Source organism: Micromesistius poutassou, assembly GCF_964030765.1.
Source record: "Micromesistius poutassou genome assembly, chromosome: 19".
NCBI classification, from domain to species: Eukaryota; Metazoa; Chordata; class Actinopteri; order Gadiformes; family Gadidae; genus Micromesistius; species Micromesistius poutassou.
In genome coordinates, this window is record NC_140289.1 from 3,919,271 (window position 1) to 3,935,338 (window position 16,068).

Consider the following 16,068-nt stretch of genomic DNA (forward strand, 5'->3'; position numbering starts at 1 on the left):
ATCCGTCTAAAAGTGTTAAAGGTAATATGGAGACAGGACAGTGTGGTGGTTACTGGTGTTTAATTCCCAGCCAAAGGATTTCATGTTGGAAGCCCAAGTCTAATTACTCTGTGTTATAGGTTTTAAACAAGTTATCCAAAGTAACTTAAACATTTATTGGTAAAAAGTGACCAATAAATGGTCAGTAAATGACCAGTAAATAATAAAATAGTATAAAGCCTTCAGCAATTGAGGGAGATGGGTATTTCCAACCGGTGATTAACTTCGGGACCACATATAAGAAACTAGAAACAAAACATAGGCAACATTTTTCAAATTGACGGTCTATAGAAAATACGGCTCTCTGAAATCAAATCACTATGATACCTTCAACATACCTTCAAATACTTTATAAAATTACTTGAAGAACGCTGTAAGCCTGTTTTTTTAAATGTTTAAACACAAACAAATATTAAAGGACTTGCTCGCTGGTGTGGTAGATCTGTAATTTCCTGGAGATATCCAGACAATTGTGCTGGGTGAGCAAGTCTAATACAAATAAATAAGTGGTCATTAAGACCACACGCACTCATTCTACTGTGCATAATAAACTTTAGTCGCAGATAAAGCAACCGCACTTGTCTTTTAGTGTTAGTTGGCAGCCATACAAAGTACAGGTGTCCTTGGAAAATGGAGTGTGTGTCCAACCCCTTATCTCTCCTATGTTTTCTAATCTTATCACAGTCACAGCACACAAAGTTATTGACTGAGTCTTAAACACTACAGCGCAGAGCGAGAGCGAGAGAGAGAGAGAGAGAGAGAAATTCTCCTGAGAAAGAGGTAAAGAACAAACGTAGTGTCAGGCACGTAGTGTCAGGTTGGGATAAACAGTGAAAGATGAGTGTTACACATGCATACACCCTTAGAATTTCAACGGCCATCCCTGCTTATATCCAGCTCTTATCTGCAGGTGGGGGGGATTATGACAAAGCGAGCAGTGATTGGACCCCACCGTCTATGGCCAATAAGTGCCCAGAAGTTTCGAACGATTAATCACATCAAGGAATCCACCGCCGATCCATTGAGACGCCGGGTGATGGATCACATCATTTAGCAGCTAGATCCTCACGAGATATGGAGAACACTACATCATGGGGGATGCACTACACGGTGGGATGCCTGGGAGAAGTGACCCGTTCAAACAGCATGCCTGCTCTTCACCTGGACATGCTCAGTGTTTTCATATTGTTGGGAGAAACAAAGACTCTCCAGCATCAGAGGTAAGGGCCAGAGAAATAAACAGAAGCCGTTTGGTTTGATTGTATACATTCTCAGCATGGGCAGCCCCATTGGGAATTGGACCACTAACCCTGGTGGTTTTAGTGCCTTGCTCTGCTCTCTGATCTGTTTAGCTAGTCAAGACCACTGGAGATAATGCTCATTGGTAAAGAATATTACATTAAATTACTCGTAATGTCATCTCGTAATGACTTGCGTGTTTTAAATCCCAAACATCTTAATCATCTTCTCCACATCCAAATCTTGATGCGCAGGCCGGTTGCACGGTGAGGCATGGCTACTCAACAAAGAGACTCCATAGTAACACTCCTATGCAAAACAGTTTAACCTATGTAGAACCAATCCACTAATGGTTCAACCGCAGCAGAACCAATCCACTATTGTCTCAACCGCTGCAGAACCAATCATCTATCGTCTCAACCGCTGCAGAACCAATCAGCTGACGGTTCAACCGCTGCAGAACCAATCAGCTATCGTCTCAACCGCTGCAGAACCAACCGGCTTACAGTACCAACCTGTGTTGCTGGGCACAGGGGAGGGTGTGAGCAGGTGGGCGTGGCCGTTGGGCAGTCCGGCGTTCCCCAGGGAGGACATGAGTGGGAGGGTCATAGGGGTGTGCAGCATCGGGCGCTGCCCAGGGACGGGCTGGTGCATGAGGGGGTGGTGGTGCACCGGGACGGGGGTTAGGATGGACATGGAGGGCATGGACGGCATGAGGAGGGAGAGGTTTGGCATGGAGCCCATCCCTGGTAGAAGGGAAGGGAAGAGGGAGGGAGGGAGGGAAGGAGGAAGGGGGGAGGGAAGGGGGAAAAGGGGGGTAAGGAGGGAGGGAGAGAAGGAGGAAGGGAGGTGGGAAGGAGGAGAAGGGGGAGGGAGGGAGATAAGAGGAAAGGGGGATGTAGGAAGGAAGCAGGGAGGGGGTGAAGGAGGGGGGGAGGAAGGGAGGAAGGATAAAGCAGGGAAACGGAGAGGGGGTGAAGGAGGAAGGGAGGGAGAAGGAGGTAAGGAAGGGGAAAAGAGGGAGGGGAATACACAGTGGTAGTGTGTTATAGTGTTACGGTATGAATTAAGTCATTATAAAATGACCATAAAAATTAGTCCACAAATCCTTTCTTAAGAAGTGTTAAATCATCGCTGTTAATCAACAAGTCCTAAAACACAGAATATTGAGACAGATGCTGTGAGGGGGGGGGGGGTTGGGTCGAGAGACGGGAGTTTCCTTTTCCCACGTATCATCCATCATCACTCACCGAAGCGCGACGATGATGTCATGATGGAGGCGGGGTTGGCCACTGGGGACTGCTTCATGACTATTGGCAGAGAGGTGGGGAGGCCCCGCCCCTGAAGCTTCAATTTAATGAGCTTCATGGCAATGGAGAACTCCAGTCTATCCATCTTCCCATCACAGTCCAAGTCAGCCAGGCCCCTGGAATGTGGGAAAGTACAGCATGACGATATTATATATTTTTTATTAGATTATATTCGGTGTGTGCCTGGGCATCTAGTTTGTCTACCTTTTTAGGGAAGAACACAAAAAGTAGCATAAAACAACACTTTGTATAGCAGGTTATATTTAGACAATAACAAATGTCAAGTCATGATGTCAATTCAAGTTGTAAGATTGAGAGAGAAAGATCGCATCTAACATGACATTTCAATTTGAATATTAAAAATTTAAAATGTACAAACATTCATGTTTCTTGAAAACCGAAGACTTTATCCGCCACATATTTTGGGTCACCAGGAAGTTTATCTAAGATTTACGAGGCCACAAAAGGCTGTTTCACCAAACTTTTTTTAACCTCCCAAGGGATTACAGTGTGGACAGGCATGATCCATTATACATTATGTAATATTTCAAAACTAGGGCGGGAGCTTCCTGGTTTATAACCGGTGACCTGCTCCAATGAGGTGTGTTTATACTCAGAACCCCACACACACATCTACATCCTGACGTCAAGAGGCTAGGGGCTCTGCTCCTAAACGCGCACACACACACACACACACACACACACACACACACACACACACACACACACACACACACACACACACACACACACACACACACACACACACACACACACACTGGGGCTGGAAGCCGGGCAGTCTGCACAGGAAGTGAGATCTGCACAGGAAGTCTAACATCATCAAAAGAAGAGAGTCTCATTGGCTCCTCTAGGGGCAGAAATCCCCTAGTGGGTCGACCGTGGCCCGGTCGGACCCAATGACCCGCTTGTTTTTTTTTTTTTCTCTTCCTCAAACAATAGTTGTTTGTTCCGATGACTCAACAGAACATTACACCATGACACCAGCTCCTCACCAGATCTCTGCCAGAACAGGAGGCGGCAGGCCGGACTGGAGGAAGAACTTCCTGGCCTGTTCCCCTGCAAACAAACAAACAGACATAGAAAACGAGAACAAAAGTGAGAAATGCTGCTGAAAACAAGTTCTGTTTGTCGGACCAATGGAACATGATTCTGCATTATTATTTTGAAATATGAAATACATTTTGAAAGTCTATTTTGATTTTACGTGACACACTATTATCTCCTTTATATATTTGTATCATTGCTCTGTACTTCTGCTGCAATACCCCCAATGTCCTGTCTGAGAGTAATAATTACAATTTTGAGATAATCATGATAAAAAAGTAAATCTTATCTTATCAAGCATAGATGCATGAAGGAAACAGGAAAGAACTATCTGGGTGGAAGTGGGATTAGACCCCAAGACCTACCCGAGACATGTCCCATGATGGGAGCCAGAGAGTCAAACTGTTTGTCATGTTTGCCCCTCTCCTCTGGAGTGATGGCCCACACACAGGCTGCACCTGGAGCACAAGGAGGAAGACCAGAGGAGGTGGTAGGGAGAGGGATTGATAGAGAGGGGTAGAGGAACCATAGGGAGAGAGAGGTAGAGGAACCATAGGGAGAGAGAGGTAGAGGAACCATAGGGAGAGAGGCAGAGAAATCATGGGGAGAGAGAGGCAGAGGAATCATGGGGAGAGAGAGGCAGAGGAACCATAGGGAGAGAGAGGCAGAGGAATCATAGGGAGAGAGAGGCAGATGAGTGGGAATGAGACAGAGAGACAGAGGGAGAGAGAGATAACATTAAAACAAAAAAGTAATGTAATGACCTCAAAGTCCCTGGATGCTAATGGTGCAACAACTATAATTCTATACTTCCTTTGCCCTCTTCCAAATAGCCAGAATAATTCCCCTCCTTAATGAATCATCACTCATATCAAACGACTCGGAACCTCGTCTTCCACTATTATTCATGTGCAGACACCCTCCATTCAGAGCCCTCTACCCCTTCAGCTGGGGTGAGGGAGTGCTGAATTAAATATGTACCGCAAGAAGTAGATCACTCTCAGAGCCATGAACTCAGAGCTGCCTCGGTTTCCTTCCCCAGTGGATTCAAAAACCGAGGCAGCTCTGTTGGCTTATAGATGAACGAAAAAAGACCCAAACTCTAAAAATGATAACTAACAAAACCAACCATCCTTTCCATCCCTTTAGACCTTGCCCCCGAGCCTTTAGAAAACACCAGACGTCGGACCTCCCTGTGTCTTGATTTTCTTTTTCACTTAAGGTTTTCATTCAAGCACAGGGTACCCAATGGGCAGTGGGAGCACGCTGGAAATGGAGTTGCCGATAGGTGATGGATTCAGCCGAGTGCGGTGGTTGAAGAAGCGGTTAACAGACTCTGACAGTTTAAATGGAGCGGTGGAGTGCAGAGTTTGATCGAGGGGTCTTCAGACAGCCTCGTCCACACCGGACCCTCCGCCTTCACAGCGCCCCGGGGACACACGGAAGTGAACACAATGGAACGTAGGCGGCTGTGTCGTGAGAGTGAAGCGGGATATTTGTTTTATATCGTACTCGGTATGACTTATGACAAACATTGGACCCAGAACACAGGGACTTTAGTCTTTGCAAGACTTTCCCCCTTCATACGTGCTAACGCACTCCTCCGCTCTCCCACGTATGAGCTAGCTGACAGGCCCGGACGACGGCAATGTGGGTTACCATAACAACACCCTCTGGTCCAGATCCCTGAAAAGTTTTAACAAAAATAACCCTCCTAGTTACAAGATAATAGTAGAAACAGCTCAGAAAAGGGAGGAAAAGGGAGGAAAAGACAGGGAAGAGAAAACGTCGGAGTGAAATCTCCTACTATACAAAAAAAAAAAAGGACCAAGGTGAAACAAATTGACAGTTGGAGAACAAATTGAAGAGAGTGTCAGAAGGACTTTCTGGGATCGGTTTGAGGATTGGACTCTGGGTTTGGTGAAGCAGTGCTAGCATCCAGGCTGTAATTTATTCACCCTGTACAGGAAATACCACTCTACCCAAGAGGAAACACCCCAACTGATGCCCTGAATACCCAAGCAGCTCTCTCTGCTGACCACACACACAGACATTCTCACACTAGCGCACGCGGACCATGCACGTACACGCGTACACACACACACACACAAAATGTGTGTGGTGTGTTTTTTGTGTGGAAATGGACACTATTAAGGAGAGTATTGGATATTAAGCATTTGCATTAGTCAGTAACAGAGGTTGTTCACCTGAGAGAGGTGTGCATTTGTTGGCCAACAAATCTACCGTGGAGTGGGATTCAACAGCTCAACAACGTCACACCTTCCAACCCTCCAGACGATGACAACGGCAACAACACCTGCTCCAGGATACACCATGTCCCTCGACAATGGCGGGAGCGAGCTAGCTCACAGCTAGCTACCTGACCTAGTTTCCGGCGGAGTCAGCAAAAACCAAACACCCAGGAAGGCGGGGAGGGGGGAAGGGTATATAATTCATCTCACGGAACGGAGTGAATTTAACTCCCATTGTCCCTCCCATTTGAGTTTTTTTAATGTCTCGTTTCGAAGTGACTGTCATTGAGCCAGAAGCGCTATTGAGCACAGTGCCGATGGGACCGATGGCATACAGTACAGCCGCACACATATAGCCCACTACACACAGGGCTATATACCCTGTAGCATGATATATGTGTGTCCATGGGATAGGTTAAGGCTGGCGGCTTTCACAAGGACTGTCTAGATGGGGAAAATATGTCAAAAGATGATTAAAGCCAGGAGGAAGAGCTGCCAGGTTCAATACTTATACTGGGGGAGGCAGGATGTATGGGGGTTACGGTGTCGGACTCCCAGACAGGAGGTGCTGGAGTTTGAAACCCAAGGTCAGCAGCAGTAATACTTGAGCAGGTCCCCGACCCGATAACTAATGACTAATAAAAAAGTGATTTTGGATAACAGCCAAAATAGTACAACACCAATATAAATATGAATACAAAAAAAGTATTTTTTGCTGTTTCTATTGTGATCCTCATCATAATCATTATTATATATTGTGATACAGGGAGGCCGTGAGTCTGTGGTACATGAAATAACTAAATAAAAATGGGAGAGCGACTGGAAGAGATATTCTGAATCTTTCTGGGAAGAGGAGAAGCGGTGATTCACACCGCTGTGAATCAAACATAATCACAAAAAGGTATTACAGGGAGATTGATGTTTTGTTTATTCCAGCAGCAAGGCTAATAACACTAGCTGCCTACATTCATTCTTCACATTAGCACAAACCAAATGTAATAGGACCCATGCTAATATAATTGCTTACATGGCCGGTGAAGAAGGAAATCCCTCAGCCGCAACTAAAAGGGGTTTGATCGTTTTAATCGCAGACATACAGATTCAACAGACAGACGGAAAGGATAAAGTCGGTCCCCCACACAACTGTAAATAGATTTCCACCAAAAGAAAAAAAGTGTGAATATTTGTCAGGTTGTCTGCTGAGCCCCTGGCTCTCTTCAGGGAGATTTCCAGTCTGCTTTATCTCTTCTCTAGCGGGTTCCGGTTGTCAAAGTGTTACACAGTGCTGATCCGCCTCAATTGTGCATACAACGTCTCGCAGGACCAAAAAAAACCGCGCCATGCAGCTTCAAGCCGTGAGACTACCGGGGCATTGATAACGCGCGCACGCGAGGGACAATGACACGGACAGAAGCGCGCCGCGGTGATTAATGTGGGGACGATATCCGCTTGCAAAACAAAAAAATCGCTTGTTGAAAAGAGTAAGATTCTTTCAAATTGTTCTTGCTCGAAAGACTGGATATTACTCAGTATTTCTCACCATTGTATCACTGATATGAATATTCAACAGGTTTTTTCCTTCACATTGTTTGTGACACTCGGGTGAAACATTGTCCAATGTCATGTGTACTCTTTAAAACAAGAGTGATCTGAAATAAACCGGCTCACATCTCAAGAGAGAATAGGTAGCAAATAAAATCTGCAAATAGGCCGATCGAACGTCAAACTGATTTCCCAGTGGTTAGAAGGAGATCAAGGGCAAAACCATTTAATTGTGTCTGTGAAGCAAACGATATACAGGAAATATCTCCATCTCAAATAGGCCATGTCTCTCTATAATATTATTTTATAATGGGCTATCGGCCTAATACAACTAAATACAATAAATGTGTTGTGTGTGTCACACAAACACCTCTAGATCCCTTAGATCCTACAGGCGGTCGTGCCAAGTCCTCCGAGTTTGAAACCTTAATCCCGCCCTGTAATTATTTACATATCAAACACTCCAGCCCGCTAAGACAAGGTGGCCGCGCTTCAGACGGGTGTATTTCAAACCCCCTTCCTCCGGGGCCTCTGCACAACACAAGCTCCCCCCTTTTAATAGCGATAGACTCCGGTGTGCACAGAGCCCTGTGTATTTAAGCCCACAGACGGATCCTTAACAAACCTCATTTACTCCGGCTGCTGCAGAATCCTTGCGCTTCGGCCTGGGGGCGGTAGCAGGTGGTTAACTCCACCATGTTTCACTGCGCTGTTTAGAATCGTTTCTATGGCCGCAAACAACATGAATATACAAAGAGCTACTCGGCGCCCCCCCCCCCCGTCCCATACGTTTAATGGACATTATACGACTTTGGCCCACCACAGTACATCCCTCATGACCTCCCAAGTCGAGCAGCTACACCGTGCCAAGCTGGGGTACGTGGAAGAAGGTGTGCTCATTAGGAATGACACGCATGTGTCGTGTCCATATATGTGTGTTAATGTGTCATCAACGCACCCGTGCATGCACAAGCACGGCTGGCGTTTCCCCAAGGAGGGCTGGGATAGGCTGTGCGATAGCTACTGTTCTCTCATCAAAAGCCAACAGACAAGAGGATTAACTCAAGTGCACTAACACACGCGCACACCCACACACAATTGAAGAAGTGTCTGCATCGGCCTTGCAGAAGGACAAACAAGACAGATCACCCAGGAGTGGTGCAGCTGCGTGCACACGTGCGCGCGCACACACACACACACACACACACACACACACACACACACACACACACACACACACACACACACACACACACACACACACACACACACACACACACACACACACACACACACACACACTTATTTCTTTTACCTTGCTCTTATTTTTGTTACTTTGCTCATTTGATTAAATTGATTTTGGTATTGGTATCTATTTTGGTATCTACACACAGAGCAAGGAAACAGTGGTTTCTTCGCTACGCTGCAGATCTCACCAGTGGGTGGACCACACACACACACACACACACACACACACACACACACACACACAGGTCGACAATTTCTTTTTTCATACTAACTTTCTCCAGCTGTCAATTCTTACACTTTTTAGTTTCTCTCTAAAGAGCAAGGCAACAGAACCACCGTGTCAGCAGGTTAAGGTACCCCTGACAAACACACGCATGCACACACACTGTCTCTCTCTCACACTCACACACACACACACACACACAGTCTCCAAGACACACACACACACACAAACACACACACTCTCTCTCACACACACAGTCTTTTCCTCTCCCACACACGCACTGTCTCTTTCTCATCTCTCACACACACACACACACACACACACACACACACACACACACACACACACACACACACACACACACACACACACACACACACACACACACACACACACACACACACACACACACACACACACACACACACACACACACTCTCTCTCTTGCTCTCTCACCCACACACACACACTGTCCCTCCCTCTCTCTCACAAACACACACACACACAGAGACAGACAGAGCGGTGTTCTTACCATTCATGGCTGCAGGTGGAGGGCTCGGGCAGAGGACGGTCCCCTAGTCAGCTGGCGACCAATCAGACATCTGCAGAGAGGGGGGCGGGGAGAGGGAGAGAGAGGTGGAGAGAGGGAGTGAGTGTGCGCCTCAGTGGAAACAGAGAGTATGATTGTACACACGAATCAAGTGGTGAGAGCAGTGTGTGTGTGTGTGTGTGTGTGTGTGTGTGTGTGTGTGTGTGTGTGTGTGTGTGTGTGTGTGTGTGTGTGTGTGTGTGTGTGTGTGTGTGTGTGTGTGTGTGCGCGTCTGTACGTGTGTGTCATTGGCTACGGGTGAGGGCAAATGAGAATGGAGAAGTAATAAAATGAGTGAGAGCGAGGGATAAAAAAAGAAAGATCACCGCCTCACCCTCTAATGACAACGCACGGAGGACACAGTGAGTGGCTTATAGCTCAGGGAGCGAGAGACTCAGAGAGACAGGGAGCGAGGGAGATAGGGGGAGAGAGATAGAGGGAGACATTTAGGGGTGGGAGCGAGGGGGATTACAATCCCAGCATGCAGACTTTAGATAAAGTAGGTTTTAGTACACATTCATAATAAGCCACTGCTGAACTCTAATTTCTTTGTTTTGGTCCCCTTATTGTATTACTGGCACGAGTACAGCGATGTGTCCTCTCCAAAAGTAACATGGTACCGCGAAATGGAAACACAGTTACAGAGCACAGTTATTCAACTGATAAGGTGCAGGATGCCTGAATGCACGCGCACGCACACACACAGACGCACACACACACCCTGGGTTTGTCATATATCACCAAAGCCAGTCACATAAACAAAATGCCCAAATATCTCACAACAATAACACTTTTAAAAAGCCGAAAAGAAAAACACTGTAACTGTGTGTGCACACATGAGGTAGCGAGAGACATAAAGTCCACCCCCACCTCACTCTGCGTCTTTTCAGTAACACGGTCGCAGTGATCCCAAATTGATCCTCATTTGCATGTGATTAATCCATCAGAATCTGAAGACACACCTGGTCCTCGGAATCACTGCGTAGAATTTCAGCGAGACCTCCAACAACCCCCCCCCCCCCCCCCCCCCCAAGAGGAAAACACAGAGGGGATGAAAGGGAAGCAGAGAATGCAATACATTTAGTTGAGGCAGAGAATGAAAATGTGTGATGGTTTTTACAACCCCTGCATGTTTGTACAATTGAAGTTTCAGCATTTCGCCATACGTGGGAATATAAGCACCCATACAGTGAAACTCCAGCTCACCCATCATTCATTTTATTGCATACTTGCAGATTGTACCCTGTGTTAATTACATCCCTTTGTCTTTCATGCGTTTGCCCTTTGGCTTCTCATATTCCATTCTTCATTATTATTATTTATTATTTCTCTGACTTCATTGACAAAAGTATGTATCGTGTATTTTTTTGTCCACTTACTGTTATAGTGAAACTGATACTGATCATGTGACAGCATCCGCTACAAATGAAAACACCGGAGAACAATGTATGCGCACAGAGGATACAGTGTGCTAGCAGGTAAGAAGTACGGATGTGAATAACTCAAATTTTTCATGGTTGAACAATCAGTGGGTGGTATGAACGAATAATCGATTATTCGATGTGTGCCGACATTCACAAAGGCAGCCATGGATCATCTGCAAGAAATCACTTAATATCTTAACCGCAAAACAACAAACTTTAACAGCGATCATGTTTGTGTTGTATGCATATATATGTATTAATATTTATGCTTGTGTATTGTGTATATTGTTTTTCTGTACATGATTAATAATAATAATAAAAAAAACTAATAGTGCTACAGAACCAACATTAGTTCTGTCTGTTAATTCTTGTTTATTTGAATGGGAAAAAATGTTAACGGTCCAAATGTTAAAAATCGACTTTGACCCTCAGGAACGAATTATCGAATATTCTGACCCATACCTAGTAAGAAGGAAACATTTCATGTTTCACTCACGACTGGAAAGTTACGCCAGAAAATTGGACCACTCTACAGTAACGCAGCCAAGACACAAGGCCAATAAAAAGAATTGGATTCCAAATCTATCACAATGTTACTCGCCACGAATCCTGTGGCTGTCAATCTTCCCTTCTCTTCTCCACCACCCCTCTGTTCATTTATCAGACTGCCTTTATATCCAATCATTTTCTCCAATCCCCTCACACAGAGCCCCAGTCATCACCCCATTGTTCCCATTCTCAGACAGCAGCTCACCCTCACCACGCTCTCGAGACAGACCCACACAGACAGAGAACCTGGCTCTGTGCTGCGGTCCATGCAATCTCCACCCTGCTGCTCCAGATCACTGCTTCAGACACCCCCCACACACCCACCCCCCGAACCCTGTCAATCGCTTTCCTCACCTGACCCCCACTGCCAATCTTTAATTCCTAATTCCTTCCTCCTGTGCACTTGCCCAATAGGCTTATATATATATATATATATATATATATATATATATATATATATATATATATACATACTCTGTTCTGATATGACTTCTGGAGCTCAAGGCTCTCTCTTTCTCCGTCAGTTCTCGTTACACTATTGCTTTATCATTAGACAGCCTTCTCTGCCTCCCTGCCTCTCTCTCTCTCTCTCTCTCTCTCTCTCTCGCCCCTCTCCCCTCTCTTGGATTCTCATTGGATTCCTTGGAGTCAAAGTGAGACTGTTGTTGTATAAATCATTCTGTGCACATTCCGACACTGCCAATTACTTAACAGCCATGAACGTCTCTCTGGAGCATTTGTGTGTTCACGTGCGTTTGTGCGTACGCATAGCTTTTTGTGATAACAATGTGCATGCACGTGCACGCACATACACACACACACACACACACACACACACACAAATGAGTGATAGACATCAACATAGCCAAACGATAGTGACATCCAAAGACCACAACCGTACAAAAACAAAGCCACAAACTATTTCTGCATGCATAGTCTCATACCCGTGGGAACTAGCATGTTTGAGTGATCTTAGAATAAATAAGCATGGGACAGATAAGCAGAACAAAATAGAACATCTATTATTTAAATAAACTTAACATTGTGATGAACATATATAGTTGTATGTCGTACTTTGAATGTTCCAGCAGGAAGATGTAAGCCACTCATTGGTTGACTCTAGAAAGATTTAATTGGCCCCTGGAGCAGAGGGAGGAATTTGTTATCATGATAATGTTTTATTTTAATATCTTTTTGTATATATTATCTCTAAACATTCATGAACACAAGTTGGATGATCCAACTGAGGTTAATCATACTATCATACATTTTCAAGCCCCTTTTTCATCTACTTTTATTAACAATTGCATTCATTAACAACAATTTTCATTAACAACAACTTTCATCATCATTAGTTTTGATCAGCAAAAGCGAATTACAATGTGAAAATTATTTCATTTTGATTCACAGAGCCACAAAACATAATAGCATAATAAACACTTTTGCCACATGGCTGGCGAAAGAGATCTGTGAAAGTGTGTGTGTGTGTGTGTGCTTGCGTTTGCATGTGTGTGTGTGCGTTTGCACACCATACTAAGTAAACATTTACAGCCTTTCTGCACCATCCTTTCTCTCCAAAGCCACATAATCACTTTTGCAGCCTAACAGTGTGTGTGTGTGTATTTAGGCGGTGTCACCAGCACCTGCTGTTGGTTACACTGAGATAGTTGAGATAGATAGGCTGTATTCCAACGGGAGGGATCCTGGATGGGACAGCACAATAGACTGAGGGTAAACCCGTCCTGTCATGCTCTAATTTCCCCTCCCATGCCATCGGTCTTCACACCTCCAATTCCCAACCTCTCATCCGTCCTCAGAGCGGCTGGTCAGCAGCCAATAAAACGCATGTAGGTCAGGATTTTATCCAATGGGAAGCCATGATAAGCACTTAGCATGGTTAGCAAAGCCACAAGGTGCTAAAAAGGGGTCAACCCATGTTATCTGACCCCTGTCTGCAACATGTCCTTTTGAAAGTTTGGTGGCTTTGTCATAAACAACTGCTCTACATGGTGTACTTTAGATACACACCGAGACTAGTCAATATTGACACTAGGATATTCGGCTGGGATTTAAAGTCCCCATATATCATGCTGAGCAGGATAGTATGGCCGGCTGGATGGATGGCTGAATGGAGAATCCCTAACAAGAGACTGGGACGTTCACCCTTGTGTTGTGGCATGCGTTTGACATGGTCTGACACTTTTCACCAGCCACGATATGACCCATGACCAATGGGAACCCATTGGGTTGTTCAGCCAGTCACACCTTGGTGAGCGGTAACGATCACTTCAGCTCATGTTGCAATGAAAACGAAAGTCAACACTCTCTTGTCTGCACTTAGGTAAAGGATGGGCGTTGTAGGGGAACAAAGTAGACAAGGAGGAGGACACAGTCTCTGGCTCCGGTGACAGGGCACCCACAAGACACGTGACATGACCGTCAAACACCCAGTGCGGCCCCACTCTGAATGCTGAGTGACACCTGGGAGAGCCTGACTGGGATCAATGGGAAATGTATGTGGAATACGTGTGTGTGTGTGTGTGTGTGTGTGTGTGTGTGTGTGTGTGTGTGTGTGTGTGTGTGTGTGTGTGTGTGTGTGTGTGTGTGTGTGTGTCCTGTCGAAGACAGAGGGACACCCTGTTCTAGAAGAGACACGGCCCAGGAAGCTACATAGTCAGAGCAGAAAGAAGCTTCTGTCTGTGTGTGTGTTTTTTCTTTGTTGTTTTGTGCATGCACACACACACACACATGCACAAGCACACGCACACGCACACACACACACACACACACACACACACAGAGCGTTGTGTTGCAGGTGAGCATTGAGAACACAGTATCCTCCAAGAAGGAAGTAGCATCCTTTTGATACATTTCTGGGTCAACTCCAGGAAGAGATCACACATGTCCTCCTCTCTCTCCCACTCCCCTAGATTAAAGTGACTAGCTACTGGTCATAACGGACCCTTAGAGCTAGTAGTGGCCAACTAGTGGTCAAGAATATACATAGCATGTTTAACTTTACAGAGGCAAAGGGGTTAATAACACCCAGGTCAGGAGGTATGTCGACTCACACCCAAATCGTATGTGTGTGTGTGTGTGTGTGTGTGTGTGTGTGTGTGTGTGTGTGTGTGTGTTTAGTTTTTGGCAGGTGAGTGCACACTGGGCCTATCTGGGACAGAGCCAGATGTCATTGAGCTGCAGTTGAGACTGACTTTGCCCCTTCAGCAAGGAAGGTCTATCTTTCTCTGCATAACGTAGACACAAAAGACACGTTCACAAGCCACTGTGTGTTCCCAAACTGCGTTTGAAATTGACCTTCCTAATTGGACCTTGTTTTGACAAGTTAATTTCCACAATACAACATGAAAATCTATTAATACAAGCTCCCTAAATAATATTAGTGTACAATCGATTCTAGCCTCTGATACAGCCTTAACACCTCTACAAAGACCTGCTTTTATAGAACTGCTGTTTAATGGCATGTCTATACTGATAAAGTGGAATTAATTACGGTCATCCGATTTTTTTCGTTCTATTTACTCAACCGTGCAGGCTTTGTCTTTCAGCGGGCAATTCTCAGGTAAAGAAAGGTAAAAGCATATGGCAAAAAAAAAAAAAATCCTAGTTGTATATTTTTGCGTAACATCAAACATCACATGCCAAGCTTCATAAAGTCAAGGACGTAAGAACACGCACAATCTCTCTCTCACGTATCGCGAACTGTAGCGTTGCAATTAAACCTTATCATGATTACTATATCTCCCGGCACACCAGCAGGCTGCTGTGCGTCTGCTCCTCAAGTAACACCCCGTCAAATGTCACGGGCTACCCACTACGGACAAAGGATAACCGCAATGTAACGCACGATTCTACCCAACGTCGAATACGTATTTTCCCCCCTTTCATCATAAGTAATAAGAATAATAGCAGTCATTTACCTGTTGGAGTAAAAAAAAAAGGCGGCGACTGTGTGATCGTACAACCAGGGCTGACGTTGTGTCCTCCGGAGTGGGAGGGGCCAGCGGCGCCGTGGCTCTCCTGCGCGGGGCGTGTGGGAAATGGGAAATGGGCGTCAGTCCGTCGGATCGATGTGGGTCCACACGGCGATCAGCGTACAACGCTCGCCCACAACTGACCAGGTGTTAAACGTGATGACCACTGTTCCTGTCAGAGAATATCATTTTATTCAGACCGTTGTGTTCATGGTATGCTATAGCCTGCGTTTCGGGATGATTTGCTGGGATAATTTAATTTTTTGGTGCATGTGATTTGACTTTCGTCAATGTGATGATTACATTTATCCTCCTTCTAATAATGTTTGTCTTTCCATGAATGCGTTACTTGCGTTCACATTTTGTGACCCTGTGCTGCGGCTTGATAGTGTTGGCTGCCCCCAAATGAAAATGATGGTATTGCACAGAGAGTAGACAGGCTTGACACGAAACAAACAGCTTTGGCAGAATTGTTATCTTTCATCCATGAGTAAATATTAAACAAATATCGCTCCTTACCAAATATTATGATGGATCAAAGTAGCAAAACATTTGTAAATGTGATCTGTAAAACGCAAGATAGCCTACTTCATAAC

At 45.3% G+C, this 16,068-nt stretch overlaps 1 protein-coding gene across 1 annotated transcript in view; it reads right to left on the reverse strand.

Moving 5' to 3' along the window:
- Positions 1 to 15,479, reverse strand: part of itsn2a (intersectin 2a) — a 41,361-nt gene extending 25,882 nt beyond the window's left edge. Inside the window, exons 1-6 of the mRNA XM_084483925.1 lie at positions 15,419 to 15,479; positions 9,451 to 9,520; positions 4,019 to 4,111; positions 3,602 to 3,665; positions 2,529 to 2,704; positions 1,794 to 2,024 (exon numbers count right to left, since the gene is read on the reverse strand). Coding sequence (XP_084340051.1) covers positions 1,794 to 2,024; positions 2,529 to 2,704; positions 3,602 to 3,665; positions 4,019 to 4,111; positions 9,451 to 9,457 — 571 coding nt within the window. The 5' untranslated portion in view covers positions 9,458 to 9,520; positions 15,419 to 15,479. The remainder of the gene's footprint in view (positions 1 to 1,793; positions 2,025 to 2,528; positions 2,705 to 3,601; positions 3,666 to 4,018; positions 4,112 to 9,450; positions 9,521 to 15,418) is intronic.
- Between the last annotated feature and the right edge of the window lie 589 nt (positions 15,480 to 16,068).